Here is an 18,412-nt window from a genome sequence, read left to right as displayed (position 1 = left end):
CTGCAGTATATTAGACATAGTCTAAAGAAACAAGTCAACTAAGTCAGTCTAATCTCTTCTTTCTCCTTTATAGCTGGAGGTTTGTGGTGGTTATGATGGTGATGAACAAACCTCCCTAATGGTAAGTAATGTATCAGAACTGCCTTCTCCTTCTCTATACTTCTCTATAGGAGACATTGGGGTCAAATTTCCCATTCCAATAATGTCCCTCAAGCATAACCCTAGCTGCAACTCTTCAACTGTTTTTCTGGAGTCGATGATGGGTTAGTTGGTTTCTTCATAGACTGTCTTTGGGCTGGAAGTTATATATGACTAGGTCAGCACTCAGACTTCTTCAGGCGTCCGTGTGCATCAGGGTCTTAATGATTTGTTCTAGACACCGTAATAGACATTTAGTTAAGTGGACATCTTGAGTTAAAGGAAGCCAGCCTTCTTGTGTCTTTCAGATTAAACTGTTGCAGCAAACTTTTAATGAGGCCGTTCCTCACCCATTTAGTTCCTCTGTACAGATGTTCCAGTTTAATTTTGAATTGTTTAATGCTTTTCTTTGGTAGGCTACTTGTACCTGTATAGGCCTACTGTGCACAATGACAATGACGTTGAATCTAATCTAATCTAATCTATTTGCCAATTGTTAACAAAATTACAAGATCACCTGGTAAAGTGACCTTAGCAGGATAAAAACGTCTCAATAACCTTTAGTACTGTCCAATAGTATGGTATACAGTATGATAAATCTGTAAGTTATCACATTCTATGGTGCCCTCACTGTGGCATAAACAAACTAACAGTGCGTTATGAGATCCCTGTTTCTCTTACGTAAGCAGCATGAGAGCAGAGCTCAGCTGGAGCATGATGGGTCAGTGAGAGGGCAGAGTAGAGGACACATGGACACACTGGGTCCTAATGTTAGCAGGTGCTACTACTGTACTTACAGTAGCATCATTATTGCTGCAACAAGTGTGGCTGTAGCCTAGTGCAGTGCAGTTATCATTCATGTTAAAGCATTTGACATTTGCTCAAAAAAATAATTCAGGTTTTCCTTGATGAAGCTTGAGTATGTGTGTTGCCTTCACAACTGCACAGACACATTCAGTCATTTATTTTTAATCAGTAAACATCTCTTTTTTTATCTCATCAGCTATAGAAATAAGGCAGAGCTGTGGGTGTGAGCTCTTTTGTTTTTGTTCATTCACTATGCTTGGATAACAAGCAGACAGTTATGCAACAGACTCAGTGACAAAAATGCATTGTTTGTCTGAAGTAGAGACATCAGGGAGATCAGAACAGCTCTCATACTACAGTACAATTGCACCAACTCCAACTGGCCACAGGAGGGCACAATCTGTCAATGTAGGCCTATTTGAGGGTATGTTTAAATACATTATATTGACTATCAATTGATAATTCCAAGGTAATTCATTTTGGTTTTTTGATGACCATATTCTACTATACCTTCTATATATCTACCTCACACATAAAAGTTGTTCAAACTGGTAGCCAGCTTGGCAACCAGGCATGATCTTAGGTTACCTAAGCCAAACAAATCTAGTTGCCACTTGTAACAATTTGGTGGCCAAGGGCAACCAGGCAACCAATAATGTCGAGCCCTGCTACCTCATCTCCCTCCTTAAAGGGTTTTTATTCTTTTTTTATTTTAGCTTAATTGACCTTAACTGAATAGCTTTGGAGTCATTGGAATGGGTATATGTCTTTTTTTGGGTTGAATAGTGCCCATTTAACTTCCACCTAGCATCTGTGAGAGGAAAACCCACCCTTGCAACCTTTGGCAGGCGGGCCGGTGCACTGACAAGCAGAAAGTCTTTCAGCCTCACGATCATGCTCATGAAAAGGCAGACTGACCTATTGAGGAGTGTTGGAAAATATACTCGCTAAAGCTGTATGGGGAAGCTCTGCAGAGAAACCTGCAGCGTAAAATGAGAAAACAGCGAAGAAATGGCCAAACCTGCATAGTTCATTTTTAAAGGAACAACTTCTTGAGAAATCAGCTTATTTGCCATCTACCTTAACGATAGATAAGAGGATATACATAGATACCCTTCTCCTATGTGTGCAATAACCCAGTCTGACTAAATCTAGCAATATACTGATTTACTAAAAAGTTGGTGTGTTGGTCAGATGGTTAGTTACTTTAAAGCTCTTGCACTTAAAGCCCTGGGTTCAATGTAAAAAGGTTGGCACAGCATGCCGCTGTCAAAGTTCAACAGTTCAACTGAATCAATGGTGCTTGTCTCAATCCAGTGACAGACTGTTGCACAATGCAAGTTATTGAAAATAATGGGTTTCAGAGTGCAGCACATTGTATCTGAAGGCCTCATTAACCTTCACCTTCACTCACTTGTCACTTGACATTCATCCCTTTCACCACTAGATGGCAGCACACATAACAGGAAAGGTCTGAAAAGGGTCTTTACAGAGCATTTCTTTTCAGTCTTGAGGTTACAGCACTGGAATTGCCTACATTTATGACAACTTATTGTGTTAAATGAAAGTGACACCTATTTAGGATCTCAAAGCATTACAGAACACTGCTGCTGAAGATTTGGGGATTATAAGAGAAAATACAGCAACTATAGTTACAATTGTAAACAGTAATTGCTACAATTTCAATGTAATTGCACCATTATTGTGGATGTTTCATCTCATGCTCACATGGTTCCAAGGTTTTCTTAGAATTTTGTTTAGAGAATGATGTTCTTCAGCAGAACAACTTATCATAACTGCTTTATGCTATTTTCAGAAGTGCATTATAATTATTATTATTATTATTATTATTATTATTATTTCACTAAACCCCACAAAACAGGAATAAACACTCCCTCTGTCCCTTTTCAGGGTTTGGAAAAAATATCTTGGGGTTTAGTAGGTCACATTATGGTCAGTCACATTTAAAAAAGAAATGGATATTGGAAGCCCCCAATCCAAATGAATTCTGAAACACAGAACTGAACTAAATGCCAATATTTGTAACGGTATACCATACAGTTCAGATCTAACAAGCTGAAATTGGCTTCCACACAGTTCATAGTTGAGTTCAATTTGATTTTCAATGTAAAAAATATAGTACATTTATTGCCCTCAATATAGGATCACAAAACCACTGAGTGCTTGTCCCTGTGGTTAGACGCCATGATGTGTGTCTATATGGCCATATGTCAACATGGGTTTGAGAACGTTGTAGCTCATACAGTAATATCTCCGAAATATTCACCACAAAATGGGCAAAAAGCTGAATAATATGATTTTACCAGCTGTTCTCTTTTCACTTTTTCTTTAAATTGACCCTCTGATCCTTAAGCTCTGGTTGTCTCATAATCAGTTGCCTGTGAAACATTTAATCTCAGTAAGATGGTAGGCTACTTGGTTGAATAAAAGCAACTGCACAAGACAAAAAGGATGATGGCCTTTCCCAATCAGGGAGTTTTTTACCACCACTGCCTCAGGGGTTCTTCCAAGGTGATTTCCAGTTAAAACCAGTAAACCAGTGTTATAAAATGTCTGTAAAAGTGCCTGCCACATGAAGTATAATGCACAGTACAGCAGCCTATGGTGCCACTCACCACTCTCTATGGCCACTGATGGAGTAAGCACTTTCTGTGTTACCACAGCTGAATATGCTTTTACAGTGCGTGTGTCTGAGGAAAGCAGAATCAGATAAAGGCAGCCAGCAATTTACCAACAGGATTGCTGATCACAGATCAGTCGTCTGGAAAGAGCAGTCTGAGGGAAACCTGCTCTCTAGTCATTTATGAGGAACTGCTTTGGCTGTAAGAATGTGCTTAGAGAGCACATACGTGTTTTCCCCTAAATCTACCAAAAGGTTGTAAGGTACTCTTGCGTGACCACAGGGGATGTTGGTTCCCACCCTCTCGTCTAGCCTAAATGTTTGGATCTCATACCTGATCCTACTTATATAACTGTTAAAGCAGACTTTGTGCGATTTACCTTCTGTTAAAACAATGATATTGCATTTCTAAGGACAAATGGGAACTAGCTGTGTTTTCACAACTGTTCAAACACAAATACGAATGTGAAAATTGTTAGTGGATATAATAGGACCACCAGCTGTTATAATATTCCATAGCATTTCAAAGAGTGCCTCTCAAGCGTTTTGGTGTGAGGCCTTTCAAAGTTATGGTACAGAAAGGCACGTAAAATTCCATTTCACTGTTACCGCTGTTACTGTAAGACCAAGCCGCCTCCCTGATCAGGCCTTCAATATACATCTCCTGGGTCTATCTGGACTGAACACATTCAGATGTTAGTCCTGAGGGTTGGCCATTTTTTAAATCTGGTCCTTGCCTTTTATTTAGGCCAACTTGAATTTATTCAATCTGATGGACATGCAGTGCTGGTCATTATACCTCTTTTGTTTCATTTAAAGGGACACTTCACCGATTAGCATTAAGCTTTGTATCTTTAGAAAACCAGTCATGTTTTTTAATGGTCGTGCATCATTCCCTCAGTTTGACTTGAGATGGGAGAAATACGGATTTCAATGTTGGACTTCCTGCTTTCAATGATGTAAAAATCATAATTTTACATCATTGAAAGCAGGAAGTCCTATTCATGGGTTTCATTGAAATCCGTATTTCAAGACTGGTTTTCTAAAGATACAAAGCTTAAAGCAATAGTTCGGAATTTTGGACATAGGACCTAATTTCCAACTCAGTCTGGGTGATATAGGTCGGTGAAGACCATTTTCAGTGAAGTTCTGCCCTTCCTATGAGTTGCAGCGTTCATCTCGTGCTAATCTGGTGCCAAGATAACGCAAGTCAACGGTAACATCCAGCCTGCCACTGAAAACACTCCACAGAACACCCGAAACAAATACATTTTAACGTCAGACTATCGATGCACATGCCTAGTGTTGATAGAACCATGTTAGAAATAAAACGAACCTTGCATCGCATTGCAATAGCCTACTTTGTTCCCTGTATGGCAGTGGCGGATTGATATTGAGAAACTAGTCCCTCAAAATGTAATAAATCATTGAGTTGCAAGGTTAGTTTTATTTCTAAAATTATTCTATCAACACGGACATGTATATCGATAGTCCGACGATTTAATTGACTTGTCTCGGGTGTGCGGTGGAGTGAGTAAGACTGTTGTTGATGTCAGACTGATGTTACCATAGAAATGTGTTAGCTCAAAACCAGCGTTAGCAAAGGGGGGCGCTGCAACTGAAGGAAGGGGCTAAACGCGATAAAAACGGTCTCCACCGACCTATATCACCTCGGTAAAGTTGGAAATGAGGTCCTATGTCCAAAATTCCGAACTATTCCTTTAATGCTAATCGGTCCCTTTAAAATACTGTCTATGTACAGTATACTTATTCCCAAACCTTATATGGAGAAGAGGCATACAATAGTTCACTTCTGTAAAGATCCATGCTTCTGCACATTTTTTCCATGAAAAAAAACAGTCCTGGATGATTGACCATACATTTGATGAAACAGATCCAAATGCAACAGCTTGTGTTTCCTACTACAACCATTCTGTTTTATATTTGTGTTTGTGTTGCCACTGTTGCAATTCTTATTCTCTCATTTTTGGATTCCCCATCAAGTGACAATCACATCTCCTGTCCTTAGCTGCTCCTGGTCAGACTCCTGGACACGTGAGCTGATGAGACAGCAGTGTTGCAGCAGATAACCACATACACTAATTTACTCACAGTTGTTCACGTGTTAGATAACATTACTTACATTAAGCCAATCAGCATCCAAAAACCATTGAATTTTAGCAGTTTCTCATGTTAGTCTACCTTCAGCTACACAGCCTTTATTCTTTTTGTATAAGATCTAATACTTTGCATGAATGTCTAATTGCATTGCATGACTAAAATAAAGAGAATAGTTTTTTCAGCTGAATTGCATCTGAATCAGGGCTTTATGACATGACCTGTTTGATTGTTGCCTGTTGAAGGTAAAGGGAGACTGTGCCCTGCTGTGTGTCCCGTCAGCTCCGATGGACACAGTTCCAGTAGCTCAGGCCAGTGCAGCGTGTGCCCATGCCCCTGGCCCGTGCTTGGCAGGTCAGTGAGGAGGAGCCATCTAAACAAAGGAGCTCCATGGCCCCTCCAAACAAATGTGTCCATCGTGGGAACCTGGCTCCCAAAGGACCAGGGCCCCGGGCAGCAGCCGCGCCATGCATCCTGCCAGGGAGCATCTGCCCCTATCTCTCTCCACTGTGGAGCATCCTTGAGGAAGCCTGGCAGAGCACAGCTACTCCCCTGGACACGCCTACATCCTCTGGACAACTGGGCCTCACTCAGCCACAGGTGGAAAGGTAAGGGCACACTAAGAGTCAGGGAAGGAGAGGCTTCATAAGGCATGTTGTTTGATTGACTTTATTGAATTGAATCAATTGGATTCGATCAAATCTATCAAATATCAAAGCTATTAGGCAGTGTATATTCAAACCAGTTCAAGTTGTAATGTGTGACTGTTTTGGTAAACTTGAAAGTGTGATCTCTGAATTGACCATATGAACAGTATAGAATGCTGATGCCCTTTTTGTCTATTGTTGTAAAACATTTCTGTTTATCAGACCACATTCCCATGGACAGATTCACAGTCTGTTTGGGAGAGAGGGTTAGAGTAAGCAAGCGATAGGAATAGAACAACTGAGCATACTATTAGTTGTGTATTTGTATAGGATCAACGTTACAAAGACGTTTCCATGACAGTACAGTACATGATAATGTCATTAGGTGCTGAAACACTATAGCTGCTCTCAAATGGCAGAAGCATCTCATTAAAAATCAAATAAGGGAAAAAAACACATGCGCTGAGGTCACAACTGATTGTTTGTAGATGAACAACCAGCAAGGGTACCTGTGCGTGCGTGCGTGCGTGCGTGCGTGCGTGCGTGCGTGCGTGCGTGTGTGTGTGTGTGTGAAATGTGTGTAAGATGACACTCAGAAGTGTCCTTTAGTATTTGGCCTACATGAGAAAAATGTGCCCTATGGAGTGCCATTTCAAGCACTAATTTGAAACAAGTCAAGTTAAAAAAATCATCATGAGTGCCCTGTTGAAAATGTGATGCAATGTCCTATAAGGTGCCCTTTAAAATTTCACATACTTTGCATTCTCTGTGTGCCCTTCATTATGGAGTGCCCTCTATGCTGCCCATACAGTGCAGAATGCAGTGGAATGCAACCCTATGAATTGTATTACATGTGAGAAAGCATAAAGAAGTACAGTGGGTGATCCCCTAGTGGATAAAATGTGATGCAGTGAAGTAAAGGTGTGTTTCCAACATCAATTTACTGAAGGTTCCAGTGGAAACAATGTGATAGGTGTCCTTACAATGGGATAAACTTGGAGTTCCCTACAGGCAGGGGTGTTACTGTGTACAGTATTATTCAATATTGGGGGGACAGGGACAGATAATGTGCAATTGCCGCACATAGGCTATAACACGAATGCAACATTCTGGGCCCTTGGAGGCAGTCCTGATGGCCCCCCATGTTCTTTACTAAATCTGACAAAACTACAATGTTGACAAGATATACTGTATACAGTAGGCCTATCTACCCATGAGCTACAGCTACAGTACCTATGACACTAACAATTAGCCTATTATAGACATTATTATAGCCTATTCATGTTTTGTTTATTTAGCCTTTACCTCAGATTTCAAGTATAACCAAATTATCATTTGAAAGTGTACGTATGTTCTGCTCTTTCAAATGTTGCAGAGATATTCAAGTAGTTTAACACCATTTTGTTTAGTTTGTGTTCACCTTTCCTTGATGAGAAGTCAGTTGTTTCCCCTCATTTTGTTTTCTCTAGTTCTCCTGTCTTTCCTCTCTTGTCTACAAGGACATTTCTACAGCAGAAGTTTCTGCTGCACCAGATCTCAAACAAAATGCGTATATGGACTAAACCATTTGGCGGAATAGCAAGGTGTGGTTGAGACTATATGAGGTCTTTTTTAAATCTCAAAACGTAGTCAGCCAGGTGCACCTGCAGGTGTACAGCCGTATGCACTGTGCGTACCATCAGACTACTCAACAACAACTCAACTACTAGGCCTACCATAGCATTCATTTCTGGAGGTGCCCCTGAGTCAATCAAGCAAGTCATTCTGACATGCATTATGAAATGTCATTATAGGAAGCGAAAATATCCAGGTAAAATAAAATATATCACCATATATTCTTATATAAAATGTAACACCTGTTATTGCCTAGTGCCTACAGGTGAATTACTCTCCTAGCGCTGTGGCTATAACAGAAATGAGATGTAGTGCCCTACAGTCTAGCATTTTGATGCAATCTCATCTGTACTGTGCATGTTTTCAATGGACACTAGGCCAGAGCATTACTTCAATACCTCTGTCTGTCAGGTTACAGTATGAGAAAGTTAACTTTTAAAACATTGTAGTTGACTGTCTGTTTTATCAGAAGGCCATACTTGCCATACTTTTCGTATATATTGCCTAATAAAGCAGTGCTAATTTTCATTAAGGAAAAACTATTTCATCATACTTCTACTGTAGCTTTTTATGTGGGGTGGGGCCCCAAGTCATAATATAGGTGCCTATTTTTTCGCCCCTGACCTTCAAACAGTCTGAGTCCGCCAGACATTTTAGGCATTAGAGCAACAAGAACCATAATTAATGAGAGCTGAAATGCTGCCAAGCTCACCATGTTCCTAAATGAATTGGCTTCTAACTGATCCAGAGCACATGCCAATACCACTGGCACCTCATGGTTAACCCACAGAACATTTCACTAGAGTCATGCTCTAGTCGTGGTGCAGAAACACTGGAGCTTGCACTTTACTGGATATGCACAAGCATTGAAGTGGTCTCTCACAGAAGGTCAAGAGGACATACAAACAATAATGCACACACTTGAACAAGCATGCGCGCACACACACACACACACACACACACACACACACACACACACACACACACACACACACACACAATCAAAAACATGCAGGGGGACTTTTTAAATGTATTTTACAAGAAGAGTGAACTCCTCTCGCCAAATGCTGACTTCATGAAATGTCCTGTCCAAGGTCAACAGCAGATGATTCATTTCTTCTGAACATCGCTGTGGGAGGCACTGAGGTTTCACTTGAGATTTACATTTCTCGTGGCTGATTAGTCTATTTACCTCATGCTGCTCTGAACACACAGCAAACACAACATGACCTAAATGCACACTTTCGGGAAGACCTCAGAATTAGTTGAGCTATTTATGTTATGAGTGCAGTGTGTTTTCTTTTCTTTTTGTCATTCGACATTTCTAGTCATATTACTCATATTTATCACACGCTATAATTGTGACTGTAGTTTATGACTGAATTATTGACCATATGAATAACTTTCCTGACCTTTTGGTCCCGTTAAGTTAACTAGCCTAACTACAGTATGTGAGTCGGAAGACTGAATGCACCAAAGCTTAAGGCTTTATGGGCATTAGGGAAAGTGACAGATGAAAAAGACCAGTGACAAAGAGACAGAGAGGAGAGAGGGGTACTGTATGTCTTGTGAAGAGATATCTTTATTTATTTGCAATGCAATATTTGCTGGGACAAAGCCACGTTTTCTGCCTGTCAGTGTCCCGAATGAAAGAGCTCTAGCAATAAATCCCCCTAGGAGTGATTGCCTTCTTAAATTGAAGAATCTGCTAAATATATTTGTTATCTCCTGTCGTCTCAATTGAAAAGCAATTTATATGTTGATATACTATTTATATACCATTTTGGGAGGTGAGAGGTTATTATGAATGAAACAGGTGAAAAAGCTTTAGACCTCTTTCAGGGATGATGTGAAGAGCAGTTATTGCTGAAGAAGGAAAGTGATGAAAATGTACTAAAAAGGAGAACCTGAAAAGAGCATGTTTGTGAACCAACACTTTTGTCAGGATAGTATGCACAAACACCATATGGATTAGATATTAAGCACCAAGTATTATACAAAAGCAGAGGATTTCCTTTTGAAAGTATGATTCATTGAGTCGTACTGTAAGTTGATTATCTCCCGCAGCACAAAGTCACAGAAAAGAGTTTCCGAGATTCAGCCCACGGAGTTCATCTCCCAGTTCATATGGTTTCAATCAGTTCAGCTTGGCTTAAATGTAACTTCAATAGTTTAGACTTTTGGTGGAAAATGCAACTTCAAACAGGGAGGTTTTGTCAGTTAGTCTCAGACATTGTTTTTTGGGGGGTCTTTTTTGTGGCAAACATGGTGGATGGTTATGGTTTGAGGACAGCCAAGATGACTTCACCACTCTTGTTGCTCTTGGGCAAGGCTTTGACTTTCTTGACCATTCACTGGCAGAATACACTGTACTGTAAGACATCAAACTGTGGCTATATCCGTATGCTGTTAACATTTAGAGACGTAAAATCTTTGACTTCAAAATCCATATTACCACAGTGCCAGATACTGTATTTTCAGTGGAAGCTTATGTTGAACTTACTGTATCTGCTATGAGACTTATGGAAACTCTCACTGTTATTTTTCTAAAAAAAATAATAATTCAGTATGACAAATGTTTCATAAATGCAGCTGTGCACATTTAAGCATCTACTTCAGCTCTGAGAAACAGAACCAAGTTGAGAGGCAGAGGAGAGCACTTCCATGCCGATTCTCGGCTTCATATGAGCGGTTTTCCTACCCTACTCAGGGGTTTGTGGTGAGTGGAAATTGCTGCTGATTTTCCATGTCTCTCCTAGTGGCAGCCACAGTGGCCAAATATCCTGAGAATGAGAGTCATGGTTTCCCTGTGATGTGCTCCATGATTATACAACACAGAACAGGCCTTAATGCTGGGGAGGTGGTCTGGCGTCGTCCTTCTGTACATTAGAAGATCAGCGTCTGACTCTAACGAGCAGTCAGACAAAGGAAATTGCTACATTTGTAACGGTGTTTGTAGTACTTGTCTTTTTAGCCCAATAAAACTTAACTAAGCGTATAATACAGTTTCTACTGGAAACTGCATGGCAACTACCAATGGCGAAGATAACAAGAGCAACAGCAACAACACGAATGATAACAATGATCACCACCTTGATCATACACTCATCCATTTTGCATCATAAACGTCTATGGGCTATAATGAATATCCAAATCATCATCAAGACCTCTCCAATACACAATGTATTATATATGTTTATTCCATTGTGCAGGTAATGTCATAAATGAATGTAAATTCACGCAGCTGGTCAGGGAGAGCACAATGGCGGCAGCCCTGAGAATAGAGCAGCATTGTCCTGTGGAATCTGGAGCAGTGCAGCTCAATGGAGTGGCTCCCTCTCCTCTCTCTCGGCGGCCCTTGTGATTATCCCTGCCAAGTGAACCCTGTAATGTGTGCTAGTGGATGCCCCCTCTCATGTTCCTCCTCTGCTGTCCCCTTCTCTTCTCTGGCACGGCGCTGTGGAGGGGCTGCTAGCTGACCCATGTCCCCCCCGGTGTGATGAGGCTGAGCGGCTGGTTGCTGGCGTGCTGGCTGGCCCAGGCGGGCGTGCTGGGCGTGCGGGGCGAGCAGCTGAAACAGGCCCAGGCCCCGCTGCTGCCCCACCGGCCCTTCGTGGTGGTGTGGAACGCCCCCACCGAGTCCTGCCGCCTGCGCTTCAAGGTGGACCTGGACCTGAGCGTCTTCGACATCGTGGCCAACCACAACGAGACTCTGAGCGGCCCCAACGTCACCATCTTCTACCACAGCCACCTGGGCTACTACCCCTACTACACCAGCGCCGGCGTGCCCGTCAACGGCGGCCTGCCGCAGAACCAGAGCCTCAGCAAGCACCTGAGCAAGGCGCGCGCCGACATCGACAAGCTCGTCCCCGTCAAGGACTTCCGCGGCCTGGGCGTCATCGACTGGGAGAACTGGCGGCCGCAGTGGGTGCGCAACTGGGGCTCCAAGGACGTCTACCGCAACAAGTCCAAGGAGCTGATCCGCCGCGTCCACCCCAGCTGGCCCCAGAGCAAGGTGGAGCACGAGGCCAAGGAGCTGTTTGAGCGCGCGGGCCAGGCCTTCATGAACACCACGCTGCGCCTGGCCCAGAGCCGCCGGCCCCACGGCCTCTGGGGCTTCTACCTGTTCCCCGACTGCTACAACTACGGCTACAAGCAGCACCCGCAGCGCTACACGGGCGAGTGCCCCAACGTGGAGCACGTGCGCAACGACCACCTGATGTGGCTGTGGAGGGGCAGCACGGCCCTCTTCCCCTCCGTCTACCTGGACTACGAGCTCAAGGCCTCCCCCAACACCGTCAAGTTCGTGCACTACCGCGTCAAGGAGGCCATGAGGATCGCTTCCATCGCACGCAACGACTTCACCCTGCCCGTCTTCGTCTACTCCAGGCCCTTCTACGCCTACACGTTTGTTGTCCTCACTGAGGTAGGCTCATGTTCTTATATTGTACATCATGTATCTGCTTTGGGGTTAAATCTTCACAATAATGTTTGACTTCAAGCAAAATGCTGTCTTTTTCTTGCCTTTTTTTATTGAAACTGTAGACTATCACATTGACATTTTCCAGACCACCTAATCTTGAGTGTCTACCCAGACACGGCCTACGCCTACATTGACTTTGGCCCACCACCGGGAGAGGGCTGACTGACAAGTTCTGCTGTAAAATCTGCAACTCCTTAAAACTCTCAAGTTTCAGGTGCCTCCCTGGGCCGAGAGAAGCACTCGGCTGTCACGCAGCTATGAGAGGAATGCCGTGATATACGGCAGGAGCGCTCGCATATTTACCCAGAGCGTTTGGTAAAGTGGAGGTGTACGTTGACCAGACCACTTCAGAATGTTCATTATGCAAGGCGGAGAGCTTTGGAAAGGATAGGGTGTCATAATTACTGGCACATGTTGGCGGCTACAGTACAGCTGTGTAAACTCTCCCACCAACCAATCGATTTCATGATGCTTTACATGTTTTTTGCCATTGTTCAGGTGTTTTATTGTTTTATTGTTTATGTTTTATGTTTTACAGGTTTATTGTATATGCATGGTTAGCGACCCAACATATAATATATGGTAATAATTGTAATCAAACAACTGAGGGAATATTACGTCTCTGTAACAATGCATGTTATTATGTTACAACACTGTACTACTACACATCACTAAAATGTTTTGTTGATTTTAGAGCTGGCTTGCAACATTAACTCTAGACAAATAACAAAAACTCTGTCATGTACATGTAACTAATATGGGAACAGTGCAAGTGCCCCCCACACCTGCTTCCACTAAACGGAGCTTGTTTTCCCAGAGTGACCTGGTCCACACCATTGGAGAGAGTGCAGCTCTGGGAGCGTCAGGAGTGGTGCTGTGGGGCTCCTCAGAGTACGCCAGATCTGAGGTAGGAACACACCAACGCAACACAGCCACAGTTACTCACAGTCTACTGTACACACCAACTCAACACAGCCACAGTTAGTCACAGTCTACACACCAACTCAACACAGCCACAGTTAGTCACAGTCTACACACCAACTCAACACAGCCACAGTTAGTCACCGTTACTCACAGTCTATACACCAGTTCAGATGGGACTCCATGTCAGAGGACAACTTGAGTTGTAGTGGCATTGTGGCACGTGCATTATGCGTATTGCTGTACTATATACGGGATGGGGATGTCTGGATAAACAGTATAGTCAGTGCTGATCTGTTTCTTAATCAATTCACAAAACATGTTCCTCAGAAAAAAAACATTAACATTCATTATTCAAATCATTATTTTCCGTGTTGAACTTATCAAGCTGAGAATAATAATACACACTGGCCAGTATTGTACTGTATAGAGTGTAAAGAGTAATAGTGCACACTGTAAAAATGACTAAAAAGTCTGCACTTCCTTGGTCTGAGGAAGGGCAGTGTGTCCCGAAACTTCACATGTGGTGAATAGAAAGAAAAAGAATATTGGAGCTTTAGGGTGCGGGCTTTTTTGCCATTTTTACTGTTGCTTTTGGAGTCCAGCACCTACTTTTTAAAATATTCAGATGTGCGCACCTGCTTCTACACTACTAATGCACACTGCAGTATTGTACTGTATAGAGAGTAAAGAGCACTAATGCACACTGCAGTATTGTACTGTATAGAATCTATACAGTACAATACTGCAGTGTGCATTAGTACTCTTTACAATCTATACTATAGATTGTAAAGAGTACTAATGCACACTGCAGTATTGTACTGTATAGAGAGTAAAGAGCACTAATGCACACTGCAGTATTGTACTGTATAGAGAGTAAAGAGCACTAATGCACACTGCAGTACTGTACTGTATAGATTGTAAAGAGTACTAATGCACACTGCAGTATTGTACTGTATAGATTGTAAAGAGTACTAATGCACACTGCAGTATTGTACTGTATAGAGAGTAAAGAGTACTATGCACACTGCAGTATTGTACTGTATAGAGAGTAAAGAGTACTATGCACACTGCAGTATTGTACTGTATAGAGAGTAAAGAGTACTGTATAGAGAGTAAAGAGCACTATGCACACTGCAGTATTGTACTGTATAGAGAGTAAAGAGCACTAATGCACACTGCAGTATTGTACTGTATAGAGAGTAAAGAGCACTAATGCACACTGCAGTATTGTACTGTATAGAGAGTAAAGAGCACTAATGCACACTGCAGTATTGTACTGTATAGAGAGTAAAGAGCACTAATGCACACTGCAGTATTGTACTGTATAGAGAGTAAAGAGCACTAATGCACACTGCAGTATTGTACTGTATAGAGAGTAAAGAGTACTATGCACACTGCAGTATTGTACTGTATAGAGTGTAAAGAGTACTAATGCACACTGCATGTGCTGTAATGAGGAGGCATTAGTAGTGTATTAAATGGTGTTGACTTGCTATTCTTCTCCATTTGCAAAAACAACAGATTAAAGTGATAGTATAGTAATGGTTAAACATGACTTTTTGGAGACGATATTGGCATTATTATCGAGGAGCTACTTACATAAATGAGATTGCCAAGTGTCACTAGCGACCCTGTATAAACACAATTATGAGACTTGTGGATGTTTGACCGTCAATTGTACATGGAAGACATTCCACAGAATTCAGTAAATCATTCAGACGCAGAGGACTTTTCTCATAAATTCTACATTGCTTTTGGCTTGGTATTTGAGTAGCTGCATTGTGTGTTGGTGTGGGATTGCTGTTGGATGGGTCTTGATTGTCGCACATTAGCAATTTTAGCATTTTTAACTGCAGCAAAACACATTCCTATGGAGAGGCAGAGACAGAATATGACTTTTAGGAGGACAAACAACTGAATCTGCACATTCTTTCCCACATGGTTTCCCAGATACCAGGTGACACTGATCCATGTCAGATTAGGGCTAGATCTGTCCCTTAGCACTTGTGCTTGTACACATACAGTACAGTATGTGCACATTTCAGTAGATGGACACACAACAACCTTAAGTCTTCCTTCACCTTTCACACACCACATTGGTCTGTAGTGGAAATAGAAGTATAAGGTCAAATATGTCTGATGCTGTATTGTACAATCCATCCAAAACGTTTTAACAGAGTATTCCATTAATGATGATTATATTCAATATCTTTTCGTTATTTACAATCAAAGTAAAATGATACAAGTGCATTTAAAGGAGTGCAGCATTCCTAAGCTTTGTCAAATAGTTACTTGACACATACGTTGCCTCTACAAGTTGGCAGAATGTTGACTACTTGCAAGCTAAAGATACTTTCCTCTGAAATGTCATCATACAGAACTCCTGAAATAGGCCTTTTCCCAGAGTCACTGTGGCTCATGACACTGCGTGGACTCTCAGATGTCTGATGGGGATATGACAGTGGCTGCTTTGTAAGGATACATGCTCATTTTGTGGGCTAGGATTCTTCCTGTTTACAAAAAACACAAGGGAGGGAGGGAGGGAGAGAGGGAGAGAGAGAGAAAGAGAGAGAGTTACATATTTAAAGTGAGTTTGAGTGCATGGACTGCTCCACATGCAACATATGGCAATAGTTACCTCTATGAAAGGAAGCCACCAGTCTCATGCACCCACTGGTCGTTTGCAAGAAAATACTGTATGGTACTATTAGAACTTTCCTGGATTTTGTCCAGCTACAAGTTCTGTGCACTGGTGTTGACACCCTAGAGAGAAGATTTACTTCAGGGGATTTATGAAATTGTCTGGTATATTCAAAAGTTGAATTTCATTAAAATGCTGAACCTCTGAGCTAATTTGGTGGTAGTGATGTTGTGATAGTTACAGTAACAGGACTAAAGAGAAATGTAAATGGTGAATGGAAGGAACATTACAGAGTGCACAACAGCAGGTTCAGAAATTCTGATGATAAAAGTCTGACACACTAACCAAGTTCTAATGCCAGTGAGACACATAGATACAGCTGACTAATGATGACTGAAAGTTGCATTTTCTACCCGTTTGGTTTGGCATCCAAGCAGGAACAGGAGCAGCACATCAAAACAAATCCTCATGCCAGAATTGCGCTCCATATTCCTGAAAGGCCAAAATACCAACGGATGCCAGAACCCTTGAAGCAGACCGCACATGTTGGGTCATGACAGACACGCTGTCTCTCCTTTAACTTGTGAGCAAGAGTCACATACTGTAGGCTGTAGAGTTCAAGTGTGCACACAAATCACTGCTGTTTATGCTATCACCAAACAGTAGGATTATGTAACGTCAAGGAGTCCTTATCTCTTGGTCAGCAGCCTGAGTTTTTTCTGCTCTCATTATGTGTGCCTGATGCAAACAGATGTCTGAAGAACACTCTTTTCTGATTCCATCTAGTAACATGTACACATTACTTCACATGTGACTGACACAGCTTTGAAAACATACCGTAGCACAACATATCTGTTTCCACTCTTGAATTCGAATATATGTCAAAACCCAGAAAGAATCTCAAATACACTGTTTTCTGCATTTAAACACAGAGAAACTGCCTGACAGTGAAGAAATACATTGATGGTCCCCTCGGCCACTATGTCATTAACGTGACGTCTGCGGCCAAGTTGTGCAGCAAAGCTCTGTGCAAGAAGAACGGCAAGTGTGTGCGCAAGAGCCTGGACTCGGGGGCCCTCCTGCAGCTGAACCCGCGCTTCTTCCACATCCAGCGCACCCCGGGGCCCCGCGGCCCGCGCTTCCACGTCCACGGCCACCTCAACCACCACGACATCCTGGACATGAAGCACAAGTTCACCTGCCAGTGCTACCAGGGCTGGACGGGCATCTACTGCGAGATGCCGCAGACCTCTGCCCTGCAGCCGGCGCCCGCAGACGGCCTCCTGAGCGAGCTGGCGTTGGTGCTGTCCATGCACTTCTCCTGCCTGTCCATCATCATGTTCCTCAGCCTCTGCCTGCTCATCAAGTGCCTCATGCTCTAGACCAGTAGCTGGACAGGACACTCCACACAGAACATTTACAGTCTTGTACAGGGGGCAGAGTTTGAGACACAGAGAAACTCAATAGTTACTGTACTTATTCAGTTACTGTACTTACTTACTCAGTGCTCACTGTGTTTGTCAACATTGCCTAACATCATCAATGTAAACACCTGAGAAAAATGTATTGAGCAATTAACGATAGCCTAGTAATATTATTATCACCAAGGTCTTTTCTGTACAGAGCTTTTTCAAATATTATGTTATGAAAATAATGTTCAAATAAATGATGCTAATGATTCAAGCTGAAAGTTTTCTGCCTGTAGGTTGTACCAGAAGTCTGAACCCTATCATTTCACAATTGTGAATATATTGATAAGATACAGTACTTTGTATCAGTATTTCTATTCTATTCAGAATTTGAGTCTGGTACTCCATTGGAATGCGATTATGGGACATGTTTCAACCATAACAGGGGAAAGAATGCCTCTGAATGCAGTTGGATAAGCCTAACCGATTGGGGCAATGAAATATGTGAATCCTGCTAACAGCCAAAAAGACCCCTCTTCTCAACAAAGAACAAAAGTGATTGCTCTATCAATGTATTGTACTCTCTTAAAATGACTGTGTTGGAAACAACACAAACTGTTGTCCCTATCTGGACACAGAGATGTGTTAAAAAAAAACATAAGTTGCTTAATTTTCAACACATATTATGCAACAAATAACAAAAGCAATGTGTTGAAATTGGAAACAACACAAACTGTGTTGTCCCTATCTGGACACAGATATGTTGTTTTCAACACATTGCTTTTGAGAGTGTAGCACAGCTACATGTATCAAACAAAAGACAAACAAAACAGTCTTTTTCAAACAATATCAACTCAAGCACACTCAGGTGAAGTGAATAACTAGACACCGTTATCAATCAATCATTGTATAAAGCCCGCCCTGATGATTTCATTGTGTGAACAGATCCGGTGCGGGCATAGAGGCTTCTCAACGGAGCGAGTCCAGACC

At 42.2% G+C, this 18,412-nt stretch overlaps 1 protein-coding gene across 1 annotated transcript; it reads left to right on the top strand.

The window, feature by feature from the left end:
• The first annotated feature begins 6,175 nt into the window (after window positions 1–6,175).
• hyal6 (hyaluronoglucosaminidase 6) lies at window positions 6,176–17,423 on the top strand. Its single transcript, XM_062547639.1, has 4 exons — window positions 6,176–6,312; window positions 11,441–12,391; window positions 13,266–13,355; window positions 16,946–17,423. Exons 2-4 carry the CDS (start codon window positions 11,465–11,467, stop codon window positions 17,393–17,395), a joined length of 1,467 nt encoding a protein of 488 aa, XP_062403623.1. The 5' UTR covers window positions 6,176–6,312; window positions 11,441–11,464; the 3' UTR covers window positions 17,396–17,423.
• The last annotated feature ends 989 nt before the right edge of the window (window positions 17,424–18,412 follow it).

The sequence above is a fragment of the Sardina pilchardus genome, chromosome 10 (assembly GCF_963854185.1).
Source record: "Sardina pilchardus chromosome 10, fSarPil1.1, whole genome shotgun sequence".
NCBI classification, from domain to species: Eukaryota; Metazoa; Chordata; class Actinopteri; order Clupeiformes; family Clupeidae; genus Sardina; species Sardina pilchardus.
The sequence above is the reverse complement of the archived record's forward strand: the minus strand, read 5'-3'. Positions and strand labels throughout refer to the sequence as shown.